The sequence below is a fragment of the Dioscorea cayenensis genome, chromosome 7 (assembly GCF_009730915.1).
Source record: "Dioscorea cayenensis subsp. rotundata cultivar TDr96_F1 chromosome 7, TDr96_F1_v2_PseudoChromosome.rev07_lg8_w22 25.fasta, whole genome shotgun sequence".
Taxonomy (NCBI): Eukaryota; Viridiplantae; Streptophyta; class Magnoliopsida; order Dioscoreales; family Dioscoreaceae; genus Dioscorea; species Dioscorea cayenensis.
This window is the reverse complement of record NC_052477.1, coordinates 2,193,356-2,211,635: the sequence shown is the minus strand read 5'-3', so window position 1 is coordinate 2,211,635 and position 18,280 is coordinate 2,193,356. Positions and strand designations below refer to the sequence as shown.

General features: G+C 34.1%; 4 protein-coding genes across 5 annotated transcripts; all 4 read left to right on the top strand.

Moving 5' to 3' along the window:
• The first annotated feature begins 1,584 nt into the window (after window positions 1-1,584).
• Window positions 1,585-8,552, top strand: LOC120264866 (lysine-specific demethylase JMJ25). Of its 2 annotated transcripts, none has more exons than XM_039272740.1 (14): window positions 1,585-1,889; window positions 1,974-2,414; window positions 2,554-2,696; window positions 2,789-2,888; window positions 3,005-3,137; window positions 3,232-3,286; window positions 3,393-4,158; window positions 5,085-5,438; window positions 5,772-6,044; window positions 6,143-6,215; window positions 6,350-6,435; window positions 7,449-7,568; window positions 7,663-7,733; window positions 8,125-8,552. In XM_039272740.1, exons 2-14 carry the CDS (start codon window positions 2,007-2,009, stop codon window positions 8,222-8,224), a joined length of 2,682 nt encoding a protein of 893 aa, XP_039128674.1. In that variant the 5' UTR covers window positions 1,585-1,889; window positions 1,974-2,006; the 3' UTR covers window positions 8,225-8,552. The 2 variants fall into 2 exon arrangements, with proteins under 2 accessions (XP_039128674.1, XP_039128675.1); XM_039272741.1 differs by having other exon boundaries at window positions 1,586-1,889; window positions 5,109-5,438.
• An 873-nt stretch (window positions 8,553-9,425) lies between these two features.
• On the top strand, window positions 9,426-12,137 carry LOC120265932 (cytochrome b-c1 complex subunit 8). Its single transcript, XM_039273885.1, has 2 exons — window positions 9,426-9,707; window positions 11,859-12,137. Exons 1-2 carry the CDS (start codon window positions 9,538-9,540, stop codon window positions 11,905-11,907), a joined length of 219 nt encoding a protein of 72 aa, XP_039129819.1. The 5' UTR covers window positions 9,426-9,537; the 3' UTR covers window positions 11,908-12,137.
• A 1,867-nt stretch (window positions 12,138-14,004) lies between these two features.
• LOC120265809 (protein SRC2-like) lies at window positions 14,005-14,913 on the top strand. The gene has a single exon (XM_039273782.1). It carries the CDS (start codon window positions 14,025-14,027, stop codon window positions 14,841-14,843), a length of 819 nt encoding a protein of 272 aa, XP_039129716.1. The 5' UTR covers window positions 14,005-14,024; the 3' UTR covers window positions 14,844-14,913.
• A 2,254-nt stretch (window positions 14,914-17,167) lies between these two features.
• Window positions 17,168-17,866, top strand: LOC120265704 (protein SRC2-like). The gene has a single exon (XM_039273651.1). It carries the CDS (start codon window positions 17,211-17,213, stop codon window positions 17,742-17,744), a length of 534 nt encoding a protein of 177 aa, XP_039129585.1. The 5' UTR covers window positions 17,168-17,210; the 3' UTR covers window positions 17,745-17,866.
• Window positions 17,867-18,280: the final 414 nt, after the last annotated feature.

Below are 18,280 nucleotides of genomic sequence, written 5' to 3'. Positions count from 1 at the left end.
TCTCCAAAGGTCTTGATGCATGTTTTTTTTAAATGAATAATAATAATAATAATAATAATAAATTTTGGAGCTAGTTAAGCTCAATGAGCTAGTAAAAAAAAGTGAGCCCCCAAAAATAAAATTACAAATTTATTTAAACACTGTTTTGTGATTTATTTATTTTTTTTTAATTTGCTATTTTTATTTTTAATTTTTTCATACTGATTATTTATATATTTTTAAAAATAATCTTATTTTCTCTTTTTGTCCACCCACTATGTCTATGACAAGTCTATATAGCACATTACTAATGGTCCCCTGTATGTTTATCTATTAATTTTAATAAATCAACACCCAATTAAAATATTAAAATTACTAATAATAATAAATATAAATAAAATTTCCATTGGTTAAGCTCAACCAGTTAAAAGAACAAGAGTGAGACCCAAAATAATATTAAAAATTGATCTAAAAACACTTTTTCCTTTTTTTAAGAAATGTTTTAGTAATCAAAGAGTTTTGTTAATTATAATACAAATATATTTAATTCCCGGTTGTTCGTAAGTCCCTAATTTTAATATACTTAACCATATAGGAAAAAAAAAGTGTGAATATAATACATTATTAACAAAAACTCTTTGATTACTTAACCATATAGGAAAAAAAGTGCAAGACCAAAATATATAATATAATATAATATAAAAGGGATGATTAATTCCCGGTTGTTCGTAAGTCCCTAATTATTATACTTGTAACATTTATTATTATTTACAAGCGGTAAGAGTTCAAATCATAGGTGACAATATATTTTAAAAAGTGTGAATAATAGTTGTGCGTGGATAGTCCTAGCACCTATTGTGCACGGACCGACCCTCACTTGCTCCGTCGATTGTTGTGTACGTTCTTATTTTTCTTGATGACCTAACCGTTGATCTTGACAGAAAAAATTATATATTATTATACCTATGTTTTTTTATTATTACATTTGTTAAAAACAAATATTATTATTATTATTAGTGGGATAATTAATTTCTAATTATACACATATCCTTGATTATTACACTAACGTCATTTGTAAAAAAAACTATTATTATCTATATTTATAAAAAAAACTATTATTATCTATATCTACTCTGAAAGCGTTTCAAAGAACAATTTTATTTTTTTAATAACATTCATATTATTTATAATATTAATAATTAAAAAATATTAATTACATTTAATTATTTATATAATAAATATCCATAAAAACTTTTAAAATTCCAAAACATAAAATAGTTTCTACGGTAGGAATTATTTAATTATATTATTTTATATATGATATTACCTCAAAACTCATTACAAAATTTTAAAATCTCCGATGCGAAACTGGAGAAAATACCTATTATTATCATTATTATTATTATTATCATTATTATTATTATTATTATGATAAAACTCTGGAGCTGGTTGAGCCCAACCAATTAAGAAAAAAAAAAACCAAATAAATAAAATAAGGGTGGGTGGTGCAACCCAAAATATAGGGCAATTTAGGAATTAGGACATTTAAAAGAGGGCCAAGTAATAATAATATTAAGTATCTTTCTCAGCAACTTGGCAACCAACCTACTAGACTTGAAAGAAAGAAAGAAAGAAGGAAGTCTCCATTTTCTCTGTTCCTCACTCACTGTCTCTTCTTCTGCGTGTCTCTTTTTCACTCTACACCCTTTAAAACTCTGTATTCATGTATACCCCCCTCTGCACTTCCCCCCCTTCAACCTTACTACCTCTCTCTTCACACCCTCCACTATCAACCAACAACCCTAACCCTAACCCTAACCCTAACCCTTATCCTCATCCACCTTCTCCTTTAAATCCCCCTCCTTTTACCTTCCCTTTTCTTCTTCTCCATCTAAATTCTCCTTCTAGAGGTCCGATTTCTCACCCGATTCGATCGATCTAGGTTTTTTGATTTTTGATCTTGTTTTTTTGATGTTCTGGTTTGGTGTTTGTAGGATGATGATGATGATGATGATGATGGAGATGTGATGGAGCATACGAGGATGGGGATGGAGGATGGGTCTGGAATCCCTGAGGACCTTCGGTGCAAGCGCTCTGATGGTAAGCAATGGCGCTGCAACGCGTTGTCGATGCCGGACAAGACGGTGTGTGAGAAGCACTATATTCAGGCGAAGAAGCGTGCTGCTAATTCCGCCATGCGGGCTAACCTCAAGAAAGCTAGAAGGAAGTCGATTGCTGATCCTGAGCCGCCGGAGATTCCTCGTTCTGTGTCTCCCTTGGGGGATTCTCAGTTCCCTGCATCTGTTTCCTTGAAGACGATGATGTCTGGGAGAAGATTTCAGGATGAGGAGAATTCGGTTCTCAAGTATGGTTTCACTCCTAATCGGTCTCCGTTGAGCAAGGAGGTGAAAGGACTTCTTGAAAGTGCTCGGGGGGTATGTGTAGTAGTAGCAGTAGTAGTTGTAGTGTTACTAGTACTGACGTAGTGATGTCGTCGGTTTCTTGGTTTGGTTCTGTATGTTTTTTTTTTGGTTCTATATGTTAATTGGATGTTTTAAATTGTTGGAATTGTAGGAGTATTCTGGAAAGAGTTCTGATTCATCCGGCCAGGCCGAAGGTCTAGCCTGCCATCAATGCCAGAGGAGTGATCGGACAAATATTGTGTGGTGTAGTGGTTGTTCTAGGAGGGGATACTGCGAGAATTGCATATCAAAATGGTAAAAAAAGTTTTTTTTTTCCTGCTTCTTTTAACTGTTGCAGTGGTTCTTGGAATGGTGTAGCTTAGTTTTGTCATTTGATCATGTGCAAGGTATGCTGATATTCCAAGGGAGGAATTCCGAAGTAACTGTCCTGTTTGTCGTAATGCTTGTAGCTGTAGAATTTGCTCTCGTGGTGATAATTTAATAAAGGTATTTGAGTTTTCTATTAAGCTTTGCCTTGATTATTTGGATTTCTCCATAGTGTGGTTCAGAAGTAATTGCTCGTCTGGAGAGTGAACCTCTATATATTTGTATGTGTTTTGCAGAATAAAATCCAGGAATTGGCTTCTCTGGATAAGTTGAGATATCTTCACAGACTTTTATCTTTTCTACTTCCTGTCCTTAAGCAAATTCATTCTGAACAGTGCTTTGAGCTGGAATTGGAGGCCAGAGTGAATGGTGAGTTTTGGTTTCCCTTTTTGTTTCAGTTTATTTTGTTGGATTTCATGTCTCTGTATTGGATCTCAACCATGTTCAACACATGTTATAACAGGTGTCAAAGCAGATATACCCAGAGCTAAGATATCTGCAGATGAGCAGATGTGCTGGTAATGCTTCTCAACATTTTGACTGCTAGTCATTTTACAATATTCTGAGATGCGGAAGTTTTCACCTTTGCTTCTTAAATAACCAACCACTGTACTTTTGTTACAGTGATGTCTGCAGAATACCTATTTTTGATTATCATCGTCACTGCACAACTTGTAATTATGATTTGTGCCTTGCTTGTTGCCGGGACCTTAGAGAATCATCAGCAGTAACCAGTAAAAGTAAATCAACTGAGCGTCATGTGGCTGATGAAAGTAATGTTGTTGCCAGTATTGCAGTGGATCCTGGATCACCTGAACGGACTATTAATCATAAAAGGGTGTTACCCACATCTGATGGGAAAACAATTGAATTTTTAGAATTATTTCCCAAATGGAAGGCAGATGCTGATGGTAGTATTCCTTGTGGACCTGTTGACGCTGGTGGCTGTGGCTCTTCAAAACTGGTCTTGAGGCGCATTCTCAAAATAAATTGGGTGGCAAAGCTGTTAAAAAATACTGAAGAAATGGTTTGTGGATGTAAAATTTCCGATCAAGAAGGTTGTGGTGATTGTCCTTGCACAAGAAGTGCTACCCCACAAACAAGTGTTACCAGGGAGTGGAAACTCTTTCTGTGCTCTCAAGGAAATGGCACCAGTAATAAATTACTGTATAGCCCGTCAGCAGACGATTTAAAGCATGATGGAATTGATCATTTCCAACAGCATTGGGTCAAGGGTGAACCAGTCATCATTAAACATGCCTTTGACCCTTCATTTGCATCCAAGTGGGATCCTGTTAGTATCTGGAAAGGAATTCAAGAGATGGAAGATGGCAGAATGAAAGAAGACGATATATTGGTCCAGGCTGTAGATTTCTTAAAACAGTCAGAGGTATATTTCTAAATGATGCTTAGTTTCAGATGACCTATTTTATAGCTTTGTTGGCAATGACTGCTGTTTTTGACAAATGCATGAGATATGTGCTTCGTACTCTGAGTGCCTTTATGGTTTTGATAGCTTATGTCCATGAATCAAGTTTGGGTAAATCCTATGGGATTTAGTTAAGTCACTCTAAGAATCATAACTTCTGAAACTAATTTGAGGGCATGCATTATAGTCTGGAATTCAATTCTACTAGTAGTCTTGTTCCAAGGTGCTATAAATTTTACTCCTCACTGCGTGAATCATAACTAGCATGTTTTATTGATAAATTCATATTTCCATAATCTGCATTTTTACATAACACCCATAGAACAAGACAAGTAGGGGAAACCTAATAATTTGCAACAATTACTTTAAGCATGGTTTTACATTGTTTGCAACTTGCTATCATATTGATTCTTATGAGTGATTTAACATGTTATTGCCTGTCAATAAAGCTTGATGAACTTGATCTTTAGGAAGATATTTGCCAGCAGCATATGTGCATGAAATTGTGAAGTGCTTTTGTGTGTGCTATACCTTTTGATTAGACCAATGTAGATCAGAACTAAAGTATTTAGTCTGCTTAGTGGAAGAAAATTGGATTTCAGTGTACGTCTTGGATATTTCTCATTGGCTTTAGTTCTTATAACTCTTGTTCATTGAGAAGACTCTTGTCGTACAAGTTTGATTAACTCTGTTATTTGGAATCTAACCCCTCTTCTTCCCTTGTGCAAATTCATTGCAGTTTCATTCATTTAACAGCATAACATGGCTTCTTTATTACTAGTTAACTTTGATCTTCTATTTTCCATATTAACTGATGACCTTATTTCAATACCTTCACCATTCCCTAATTATAAGATCTTTATCTGTTGACTGTGGAATTTGTAAAGTTCATTGGAGTTGAACTCTTACAGGCAGATGTTGAACTCAGCCAGTTTGTTAAGGGGTACAGGGAGGGATGTAAACGAGAAGATGGATCACTGGTTATGTTGAAACTGAAAGATTGGCCCTCTCCAAGTGTCTTGGAAGAGTTCATATTGTGCCAGAGACCTGAGTTTTTCACCAGTTTGCCTTTACTTGAGTTCATTCATTTTAAGTGGGGTCTTCTAAACCTTGCTGCCAAACTTCCCCCGTGTAGTGTGCAGACTGAACATGGGCCTAAAATGTTCATTGGTTATGGGATGCATGAAGAACTTGGCAGAGGTGATGTTGTGACCAATCTTCAAGTTAATATGAGTGATTTGGTAAGTGGACAGATCTTCTCACTTAAATTGACTTATTTAAATTGATCTTAATAGCAATGCTAATTAGTTGCTTGATTACATAGATATCGTCACTATCTGTAAATCCTGAACTTCAGCTTTGAGTCTCGCCATAAAATCTCCTTTATGAAGCATACCATTTAACAAATAATTCAGTTTGCACATAATTACTGTGTTCCTCTTTTGGGGGAAACCTTGTATTGTGTTCTCTTCTAAATAATAATGATGTTAATTCCTACTTTCTCATTGTTTCTAGTAGCTACATTTTCAGGTGTTGTGTTAACATGTGCATTTTTTATTTTTTAATCTGTCCAGGTTTACTTGTTGATGCACTCAGCTGAAATGGATATTCAAGGGTGGGAGAGGTCCGGTAATGACATGAATGGAAAAGCTTTGAAGGAATCTGAAGTGCTCGGCAGTGTCCACTTAGGTGATTCCAGCATGAGGTCAAGTGAGGAAATTTCCTCACCTGATGTAGCTGGAGCCATTTGGGATGTTTTCAGTAGGAAGGATGTTCCAAAGCTGAATGAATATTTGAGGGTTCATAGGAAAGAGCTGACAGTTTTTGCCACTCAGCCAGTTGTTTCGGTATATAGCTTTTACTAAATAAATGTGTACTGAGTTTGCTTTACTGTTTCAAAATTAGTTGCTCTCACCAACATCATATTCATTGTCTTGAATCTCAGGTCCTATGCCCTGTTTATGATCAAACATTTTTCCTAAATAAAGATCACAAAAGAAAATTGAAAGAGGAGTTTGGTAAGTGCATACAAGTAGCAGCAAGCCCATTATTTTTCTATGTTGAATTGTCAAAAAGGATGGATAATCCTAACTCATGAAGTTTTTATCTGTCTTTTTTGTATGTGTTTGACTCATATCTTTGTAATCTGCAGGGATAGAGCCATGGACATTCAAACAGCATGTTGGTGAGGCTATATGCATCCCTGCTGGATGTTCATTTCAAGTACGAAATCTTCAGGTGAGCTACTAAGCTTGTCTACTACATAACGTGTGAGGCTGTTTTAAATTCATTTTCCAACTAAAATTTTGTTTCACATAACTTGTGCGTGTTGAATTCAGCTCTTTATATTTCTTCATGGAACAGATTCTAAATTCTCTGATATGTGTATCTGTTTTTATTACGAATGTGACTGACCTTTATTGTGTCACATAGTCTGGACACCGTCAGACAATTGCCTTCTGGCATGAAACTGTATCTGTTCATTTTTGCAAATTTATGGTTTCCACCGAGAATTGCTGTTAGTTTTTAGAGGATATTGTTTTTTTTAACATCTTCACTTTTATCTTAAAAACAGTTTAGTCTTTATGGTTTTCTTCTATTCTTTTGACATGATAAGCCATAATCACTCCTCTGACAGTCTGACCCCAATTATTTTGGACCTTAAAGGCCCTGCACAATCACCCAAAAGGTGACCTACATTTTAGAAGTGTTCATGGCAAGCTGAGGCATCTGGTTAAGCTGGTTATGTAAAAGCTTAGCAAAGTGCTAGGTAACTAGCATGAACAGCATGCTAAGACAAAATGAGGGTTGGCTTGGATGTTGAAATCAAATTCTGTAACTGTAGACTTGACATCTTTCTTCAATTGAGATATCTAGATCTTAGACCAGTTCTTGCTAATGTGAAATTAAGCTAGTAGTATCACTTGGTAGAGTGCTTGAAATAGCAGGAATGAGAATGTTGAATTTTTGTTAGGACACAGGATGATGAATGTTTGTTTTGTTTTAAAGGCCATGAGACAATTTATGCATGAATATAATGCGGTTTTCAGTATCAACTTATCACTTTCAGTATAGGTTTGTTGGTTGAAAACAACATCACCAAATCCTATGCCTGCATTATAATGGATAGCCTTTTTTTTTATTTATTTTAATGCTATGTCTTTGTATTCTTGAAGGTATGGTTTGTTTAGCTCTTGAATTGAAGTTATTGGAATCTCCATTTTCTGAAATTCAATAGCAATTTATTTCAGTCTTCAGTTATGTTGGCCCTTGGCTTCCTTTCACCTGAGAGCCTAGGGGAGTCTATTAGGTTGGCTCAGGAGATCCGCTGTCTTCCTAATAATCATGATGCAAAATTAAAGATGCTGGAGGTTAGCAAATACCAAAATTTTACAGATTATTTTCCTAGTTCTGTAAGTTTTTCCTAGGAATTGAAGAACATACTGTTTATGGAATCTAATGCAGGTGGGAAAGATCTCTTTGTATGCTGCCAGTTCAGTCATCACAGACATTCAGAAAATAACGCTTGATCCTGAGTATGTCAACTGCTCTTTCTTCTACACATTTTTATCAGATGATCTGACTTTGCTTTATGATTAAAATCAGTTCTATAATCCCACATCAATATATCATAGGAGTTTGTGTAGGTACTAGGAAATTTTGATTTTGGTCATGCAATTATGTGAAATATTTATGGTATTGTCTAGGTACTAAGAAATCACCCAGATTTTGTCATCACCTTGCAAAACATTAGATAGAACCAGAAAACAGTTAGGACAATGCTATTTGTACAAAAGGAACTTGCCGAATAGACTTTCATTTGAAAAAAATATTAATAGTTTCAATCTTTTGCGAAATAACATCACTTAAACATTGTATTCATTTGTCCGTCTTTTTAAATTTCACTCACACTCCACATCTTCTCAGGTTTGGCCGGGACATTAAATTCGAGGACCAGAACCTGACTTCTATGGTTTCTGAGAATTTGGAGAGGATGACAAAACATCGACAAATAGTTTGTTCTTGAACTGCATCGCCGGTATACACCTTCCACTCGTGACTGCGAAGATAAAAAAAGAAAAAAATAAAAAAAAATAAAAAAAAGGGGAAAAGTCACTCATTATAGTTAGAGATGTATAGAACCTCTCAATGTCATGTAGTTCCATACACTATTTGTATATAATTATTTTTTAATGATTAAAGGATTAAGCTTTGTGCAAACATGCCATAACATGTCATAGTGAACAGCCAAAACTCAATACCTATGTTTGAGACTCAGCATGTATTATGCTAAACATGTGTGTACAAGACTCATTTGAAAGGTTTGTTTACAGACTGTATATTTTTTACTCTAATCCTGTTTATGATGCAATAATGTCTGAATTTTTTATTCTCTATAATTATTATCTTATTGTTATTATTGAGGAAAATCAATACATTGAACTTGTTGGGCTTTGTTTTTCCAACAATTTTCCAATAGGTTATTTCTACTGCAGACACTTGGGCGATTAGAGTCATATTATAAACAAAGATGATAAACATCATCTCACAAGGGGGTGTCAAAAGGATAAGCTGGTACAGTATTGTACTGAATTTATTAATTCGGTCAAATATCACATTGGGCGATTAGAGTCCTATTATATGCACACTTAGAAAATATTAGAGGAATTAAACTAAATTAATAAATCTATTGTCATGCAATCCTAGAAATGATATCCTTTTACAGAGAATTTGTGAACAAGTACCATTAAGCTAGGTATTTGATTTTGGGTTTATTTATTTATTATTCTTATAACATTTTAATACACCAGGTAGTAGTGATTGTTATTGTGAAAAATAATTCAAGTAGGTTTAGGTTTTGATTATTATTATTTATTAGAAATGATATCTTTTTACAGAGGATTTGTGAATAAGTACCGTTAAGTCAGGTATTTGATTTTGGGTTTATTTATTTATTATTCTTATAACATTTTAATACACTAGGTAGTGATTGTTATTGTGAAAAAAAAAAATTCAAGTAGGTTTAGATTCTGATTATTATTATTATTTATTAGAGATGCGAAATATAATGTTGGGTACATTTGCAATTATGAAAATATATGGGGTTCTATACGTAATTTCATATTTCTATAATAAAAGAATCCAAATAAAGACCATCTAGTTCGGATTCGGGTTTACACCTTGAACGGATCCAAATAAATCTGACCCGTTAAGTCTTAGAGTCAATCAACTCGAGGGCGATCCATTTTCCTGGGATTTTTCTCGAAACGCGAGGTTGAAATCGGAGAGAGCGCGGCGGCGACGACGACGAGGGTTTGAAGCCGGAGATCGATCGGAGAAATGGGGAAGGTGCCGGTGAGGGTGAAGGCGGTGGTCTACAGTCTCTCACCATTCCAACAGAAGGTGATGCCGGGGTTGTGGAATGATCTCCCTAACAAGATCCATCACAAGGTCTCGGAGAATTGGATCTCCGCCACCCTTTTGCTTGGACCTCTCATCGGAACCTATGCGTAATGCCCTCTTTTAATCCTTTCAATGATTTCATGGCGTGATTGATTATTTTGGTTGAATTTTTAGATCTTGTGTTGATGTTTCCTTGCAGTTGCTTCGATTTGACCTAATTAGTGTTAGTTTGGTTAGATTCATCCGTGGTAGTGTTTGATCATGCCTTTTGCAATTCTTTTTTTCTGGATTTTTGATGATTTAATCAGTATTTTTTTGATAAATAATTGGGTTTTATTGGTTTGCATTCGTTCCAAATGGGGGATATTGATTCACGATCTGTGCAAGCCACTGACTGCAAATTAAAGGTTTTTCACGATATATATGAGCAAATTTAAATTGAAAATTTCCCCTAAAGCTTCAAATCGAAGAATTTTGGATGCCACAAAGTTTTTCTTTTCTTTAATAAAAATGTTGCTAAAGAATTATGTTCTTAACCTAAGGAGATTCCATGCAACAGATAGCTCTTCTAGAATTCTTCAGATGTTGGGATTAACCTCTCTTGAGTAATATGTACCATATATATAAGCATAATTTTGAACTAGATTTCTGCTCATATGGAGATAAGGGAAATGGATTGCTTTAGTGATAAATAGTTCATTCCAAATTCATGGAGTTTCCACATGACAATACATATATGTGATTGAACCACAACTTTACGGACTCCAGCACTGCTTGTTGCTATAAACCAGGTCAGAAAAATTGCATGATAAAATCATCAACCAACTAAAATCTATTTGGGGTGATATTAATTTATTTGCGGTTTGGACAAGGCATAACTTGGCACTGGCTAGCACTGCTTTTATTCTCGCTGGAAAGAAGTTTAAAACTAGTTTTGTTTGATTAATCTGATGTAATTCTCACATGATTGCCATACTGACATTGACTACCTTTGTATGATGAAACTATTTATTTATGTCTATGTGCATGGTTAGTTGTTCTTCAAGCTGACTTATTTATAATGCATTCATACTGAGCTATTTTAATGTCACATGTCAATTGTATTTAGTGCTTAATTATTTAAGAAAAATAATTATCTTATTGTTGTGCTCAATTAATAGATCATGTTCTCCTTGTTTAATTATGTTTGATGTTGAATTTGCAGCTGTTTTCTTGGCCTCTAATGAGGAAGTTAAGTGGTGATTTAGTATTTATGCAGGACAAGCCTAGATACTCTCCATCTGCTAATTGAAATCCTACTCTTGTTTACCCTTTTAAAACTTGCTAGATGAGTGTTCAATCAATTGAAAAGTATTAAATGGTTTATTTATAAATACATAAGTGTTGATGTAGGTTTGTAATTGCATTAAACCTTATTCTCATTATTCCATTATTCAACCACTTTGGTCTGGCATTTAAAGGTTTTATATAATAAGTGTTTGAGTTCTAGCTTGATCATGCTGATGAAGGTTTCACCAAACCACATAGGTTTACTACTGGGCCAGTCTAGCGGAAATGCGTAGTCCAACTTGATTCAGTCAACATTTGTGGATGTCCTGATTGGTTTAAAATGGTCCAAACTATATATGAAATAAATACTTCTTATTTGGACTTAAATGTTTCTCAGGCTGGTTCTTCTTCCCCAGCCTTATAAGTTATATCAGAATGAGCCTAATTTCACTTGTCTACCACTCGTTGCTAATGTAAAGCACTACCCTCCAGAAGAAGATTGGATGTTCAAATCCTCCACATGGCATCTTATGCTGCAATTATCTTGAAAAGAAAGAGTTAACATTGATGTTTTGGAAATGGTGGTAGAAAATAGTCTGTGCATCTCTAACAATAGACAGCTAATTATGTGTTTTGGATTAAGAAATTTGCTTTATTTTTGTGTTATGAATGAATCTGATGCTTCTTGACAAATAGTTGACTCAATGGTTAATAAATAGTTCATGGCAGTAGGATTCAAGTGCTGATGTATGTACTAAGTAACTGCAAAACATTGATATATTAGTGAAAATAGTCTAGTATTTAATATTTAAGCTGATATAATTCATAGTTTGAATGCTTTACTCATGCAGTATGGTATAGCTATGAGCTGATGTTGTCTTTTCAGCTGTATGTTTCTTCCATGCAATGTAGTTTATCAATTTGGGCAATAAAACTTGGTTTAAACATTGAATTTTTCACCCGTTTTGTCTCTTTGATTCTTGTTGCAGTTATGTTCAGAATTACCAAGAGAAGGAAAAGCTGGCCCATAGGTACTGAACTGAAGGGGAATGTCTCTGATGTTGGGCTAGTTCAATCCATTTTCAGTCATTTCAGGTTTAAATCTACTTTGTATCAAGAGCTGTGATTTTCTGCAGTGAGTTGCAAATAACTTCTTTTCCTGTTTGAATAATTTGTCAGTAAAAACATTTAACTTGCTGGTTTACTACATTTTCGCTCCATGTAAACATTATCTTTACTGGTTTGGTTGATGAAAATTTTCTCAGCTACTTGCTTTCTTAAACTAATTTAGCTAATCTTGGGATATTATTTCAGTTGCATGAGTTTTTATCTCCAAACTTGGGAATAAAGTTATGGCTCAACCTCATTTATCTTTTAATTTCCAACATGCTTGTGATAGTGGATCCTTGTGCCCTAAAATCCATTCATTTTTTTTTTTATATAATTTCCTACCTCTCTATTAAAGGGAATTTCATGTATGATATGTTTTTTTTTTCTTGTCAGATTTACCTATTTTACATCCATTAAAAAAATCGGTTGAAGTTAATTGACAATTTAAATTTTATAAAAAAATTTATTATTTTTCAGTCTTTAAAATTTCACTAAATGGAGTATATGATTTAATATTTAGTTGATTGTGATTTATTGAAAATTGTACAGTTACATTAAATTAAAAAGTAAATTAAAAAATATTAATAATGCACAAAATTTTTAGTGTGACAGGTAGAAAAAAAGCAAAAAAAACTCTAAAATATGATTATATATAACACATATCTTTGTAAAACGTTGATATTTGCTTATATATTTTTCTTAATATATAGCCTTTAACGCTGCCTATTAAAATAATTTGTGGAAAGATGTAATGTCATTGCACCACTGTGTACCAATAATGTCACATAAGACAATCGAGAATATCCACCTGTAAAGATATATTATTTGATAATTTAGCTAATAAAATTTGTGCTTATGTTTCAAGGACAGCAAGTTATACGGAACATATATAAAACAAACAAAAAAAAATTGTAAATTATTTTATTATAAACTCCTAGTGAGCTATGTGTTAATCATTGGATTTAAAAATATAATATTAATATTGGATTTAACAATATAATATTTTCTCTGTTCTCATACTTATCCCAAAAATAACTTAAAGTACAGATAATACACTTAAATCCAAAAGAATATACCAAAATAGTTTTAATTCTTTTCAACTTAGAAATTCATATAAAAAAATAAATAAATCCTAAGACATATCAAATCCTACATAAATTTTTTCATAAAATAATTATATATATATATATATACTGAAAATGAACAAAAAATCTCTCCAAAGTTCATGTATTCACAAAAAAAAACCCATGACTTTGAGTATTCCCAAAAAATCCTTCCTTTTTTTGACAGATTACTTTTCAGACCTTTTTGACATAAATGTGATTGACGTTGACATAAAGGTAACAGATGTTAATTGGGCTGACTCTCAGTTTTTAAGCGAAAATACCAAATTTTAAGCGGAAACCCATAATTTTAAGTGAAAAAGTCAAATTTTAAACGCAAATGTGTTATATGTTAAGTGAAAACTTATGTAGTTAAGCGAAAACACCAAATTTAAAGCGAAAACTAATAATTTTAAGCGGAAAAGACAAATTTTAAATGCAAATGTGCTATATGTTAAATAAAAATTTATGTGGTTAAATGAAAACACGCAATGTTAAATAGAAACTATATATTTTTAAGCGGGAAGTACATGTTGTAAAATAGAATAAACTAACAGAGTAAGTTGTATTAATTGAAAAGTATACTGTCAGGATTGAAAAGTAAGCTGTCAAAAAAAAGAGGGACTATCTGGCAAATTCAAATGTCAGAGGATCTGAAACTTTCCGGAACTAAAAAATAATTTTCCTATATATATATATATTAAATCAGTTATTTATAAAATTAAAAAAATCAATTAATAAATAAATAAATAATGACAACGAAGCAACCCAAGAATAAATAAATAAATAAAACTAAATTCTAAAAATAAGAATAAAAACCTCATCGTTTTCGCGCGTGCATCCATCTTCTCCTCCCACCTCCCCCTCTTCCTCTCTCTATATAAACCCTTCATTTCCCGAAACCCTAACCCTAGATCCTCCCCTCCTTCTCCAACCTCTCCAATGGCGTTCGCATCCATCGAGATCACCCTGATCTCGGCTCGCGACCTCAAGGACGTCAACATCTTCTCCCGCCTCGAAGTCTACGCCATCGCTTGGCTCTCCTCCGACCCTCGCACTCGCCATCGCACCGCTCCCGACCGCGAATCCCGCAGGAACCCTAACTGGAACACCACCTTCCGATTCGCCGTCCCTTCAATCCCTTCCGCGACCTCCGCCACCCTCCACGTCCTCCTCCGCACCCGTCGCTCTCTCGGAGATCGCGATGTCGGCGAGGTCCACGTTCCTCTTTCCGAGCTCCTCTCCTCCCCGGCCGGAGACTCCTCCAGCTCCCTCAGCTATCAGGTACGCCGTCCTTCCTCTCGCCGCCCTAAGGGTGTCCTCCATCTCTCCTACAAGCTCTCAGATCCCATGCCCAATCCTAACCCTAACCCTAACCCTAATTCCAAATCCAATGAAAACGGCACTGTCTACCCAACCCCACCGGCGGCCAAGCCTGTGGAGCCGGTGACGGCCTACCCGGCGTCGGCGTATCCACCTCCGTCCTACGGCGGCTACCCGGCCTACCCTGCGCCACCCTATGGTTACCCACCCCAGGCTGGGGCGCCAGGGTATGGGTATCCGCCGGCTGGGTATGGCTACACCCCTCCTCCGCCGGCGGCGGGAAGGGGAATGGGTGGTGGTGGTGGGCTAGGTCTAGGGCTTGGCGCTGGGCTCATCGGCGGAACCCTTGGCGGGCTCTTGATGGGGGATCTCATCTCCGACTCCGCCGCGTACGATGCCGGCTACGACGCCGGCTTCGACGATGGCTTCGATTTCTAGCTTTGCATGTATTTCATTTTTTTAATTATTTAATTATATACATATATAAAAATATAATATAAATATATGAAGGAGAACTGGAGGAGGAGAGCATGTTTTTCTTTTATTTTTTGGATTTTTTTTTGTGTTATTTTATTTTATTTTAAATGATATAAATATATTTTCTAAAAAGGTGGATTTAGTATTAAATTTTAAATAAAATATATAAAGTCAAATATAATAATAAATTTGTTTTTTTTTAAAAAAAAAAAAAAATAGGTGACTCGTGACTCGTGAGTCGTATTTTCATGGTATTCCAACGTTTCCGTTGCATGGAATATTTGACGTTGTAATGTATTGCTTAACTTGTTTGACGTTGCTGCATGCGCACGTTTCAATGTTGGAAACTGCCACACTTCTGGAAGTGACTGGGTCGCTATCAGTGGTCGGTTCTCGGTTGGTAGAAAAATATAATTTCATATTTTTTTAAAAATATAAAAAAATTATATTATATATATATAGAGGCTTTTGCATGTTACTCCCAAAAAATTTTGAAATTATATATTTATCTTTAAATAAAAATTAATTACATACATACCCTTGAATAATATACATAATTTGTGTATATATCCTTTGGGTTCAAATTAGTTAAAAAATCATCCATTAACAAACAATAAATATATAAAATTACTTTTATATCATTGCATATATATTTTTGAAAAGTATTTTTTAAATTATATAAGGGTTATTTTGGAATCTTTTGTATATCTTAATCCAAGTTATAAGTTAATCAAGTTTGATTACCGGAATCTAACATTAGGGCATATCTATAATTACTTATATTTTTTAGGGATATATATAAAAAATTATATTTTTTTTTAAGGTAAATATATAATTATAGAATTTTTGAGGAGTTTATAATTCATTCTCCCTTATATATAACACCTTGTGTGTGGGTGTGATCATTAAAAATTTAGATTATTTAAATATTTTATATATAAGAAAATATTTATTAAAAAAAATTCCTCTCTTGTTCAGCTTTTCATTGGGACTAATTTAAAGTCTATAATTTACATATTAGAAATGGATTGGTGAATGGTGAAAGACTTATAAGACATATATATATATATATGAGGTTTTTAATTCATTAACATCTGAATTTTATGGATAATAAAATAGTATTATAAACAGTAATAAATTAGATTAATTATATTTATTTTTAATTTTAAATTATTAATCCAGATAAACTGTTAATTTAATCATAATTATAAACAGTGATAAAGTGAGATAAATAGTACTACATTATATATATATATATATATTGATAATGATTTTTTATTTTTTTTTTTTTTAATTTTTGTTTTGAGTGAGGGACAGAACTAATTAGAATTTAGAATGTTATAAGCTAATTTTGCCAAATGCTAGTAGATGAGGACAAGTATATGACGGGGCCAATTAAAGGGGAGCTGATGTAAGATCCAGCAACATTATTATTATTATCTAAAGATTTGCCACCTAACTCTAGGAATCAACTTACATATAAAATTTAAGTTGGAGAAACACCATGTCTTAAGGGAAAAAAATGTTCAAATAACTTAGTTCAAGTATAATATATCATTTTCATAATAAGGACAATGTTTTACACCAAAATAAACATCTATTCTTCTAATAAAAAAATCTTTTTGAGTAAATTCTAAAATACCATAGTTGATATGATATAATGATGAAATTGTTGATATAGTAAGATTTTTATGGTAATTATATAAACACAAAATTATCATATTAAATTGGGCAAATCACATAAATAGCAATTAAATTATTCCGTTTATTCATTCAATTATAAAAAAATTTTATTTTTAATCACTCAGTTTTTTATTTCACTTTAAAATAATGTCACTTTAAAATTGTCCTGTTTGATGTTTGACAAATAAATAAATAAATAATCACCGGCTGAAATTATGGTATAACACGGCGGTTGTATAAGTCAAAACAGTGGATGAAAACATGATTGCAAAGACAATCCAAAGTTAAGATCAAAATGCTGTTCTTGCAGTAGCATATATGTAGTATTGATTGGGAATTATCTTTATGTAACAATATCATCTTTTTATTTGGGACAGATTCTGATTGAAGATATTTAATACATAAATTATTGTGTTTTTATTTTAAATAAAATAGATCCATGTATAAATAAGCATTCACAATACACAATCATACAATACAAAAGGTTGTGCAACAATTAAGATATTTTGCCGAAATATATATATATATGTAAAACCATAATTTTATAATTTTATATTTATTTATTTATTTTTATAAATTCCAAAATTCCACTATATAAACTCCATCTCCATCTCCATCTCCCCAATCTCTCTCCCACCATCTTCAATGGCGACGAGGACTCTCGAAGTCACTCTGATCTCCGCCCACGACCTCAAGAACGTCAATCGCTTCTCAAAGATGGAGATCTACGCTCAGACCTGGCTCTCCTCCGACCCCTGCCACCCCAATCGAACCTTCACTGACCGCGATGGCGGCCGGAACCCTACCTGGAACCGCTCCTTCCGTTTCTCCGTCCCCTCCGGCCCCGAACCTGGTCGCGCCGCCCTCCACGTCACTCTCCGCGCTCATCGCGCCGCCAGCTTCGATCGCATCGCCGGCGAGGTTCGCATCCCTCTTCGCGATCTCTTCATCGGCGTTGACGACGGGCCGGGACCGGTGAACGTTGCCAGCTTTCAGGTACGCCGCCCGGGTTTTGTTAAGCCGAAAGGCGTTCTTCTTCTCTCTTATCGGCTCGGTGCTGTGATCGCCGCCGCCACGCCGGCTCCGGCTCCAGCTTCTAGTGAATCATTGTGTGATCCCGGTAGTTGGCCTCCGGCTTTCCGGAAGATCCGACGGCCCGTGGCGGCGGCTGCGGCTTGATGGGCTGAATCGGCTCGGCGGTGGTTGCCGGAATGTTGTAGAAGTGATGGTAGTTTTGACTGTTTGTTTTTGTATACAAAATAATCAAGTGTTTTTTTTGTTTATTAAAAATAAAATTAAAAACTTACCCGTCAAGTTTCCACTATTTTTATTTATTAATTACACATCAATAAAATAAAATTAGAAAACAAATGGGAACAACATAGCTCAGCCAGATGTACTTAGTATTAGGTTGCTGTTCCGTGGTAATGATATTTTACTATGTAATAAAATTATTATAGTAATAAAAATAATTAATTATCATGTTACCACATATTTAATAATGTAAGATAAACACAAAATTTATTATTAATATAATTATTAATTTTTTTTTATTAATGTCCTTTGGTTGGTAGTGTGATATTACTATATTATCACCTCCAGTCAGTGTAATATTAAATATAATAATATTTTCAGACTATCATCCAATACATGATAATTTTTTATATTACTGCGAACTAAGCAATTCTTTAGAACAGAGGAGATTTATTTTTCAG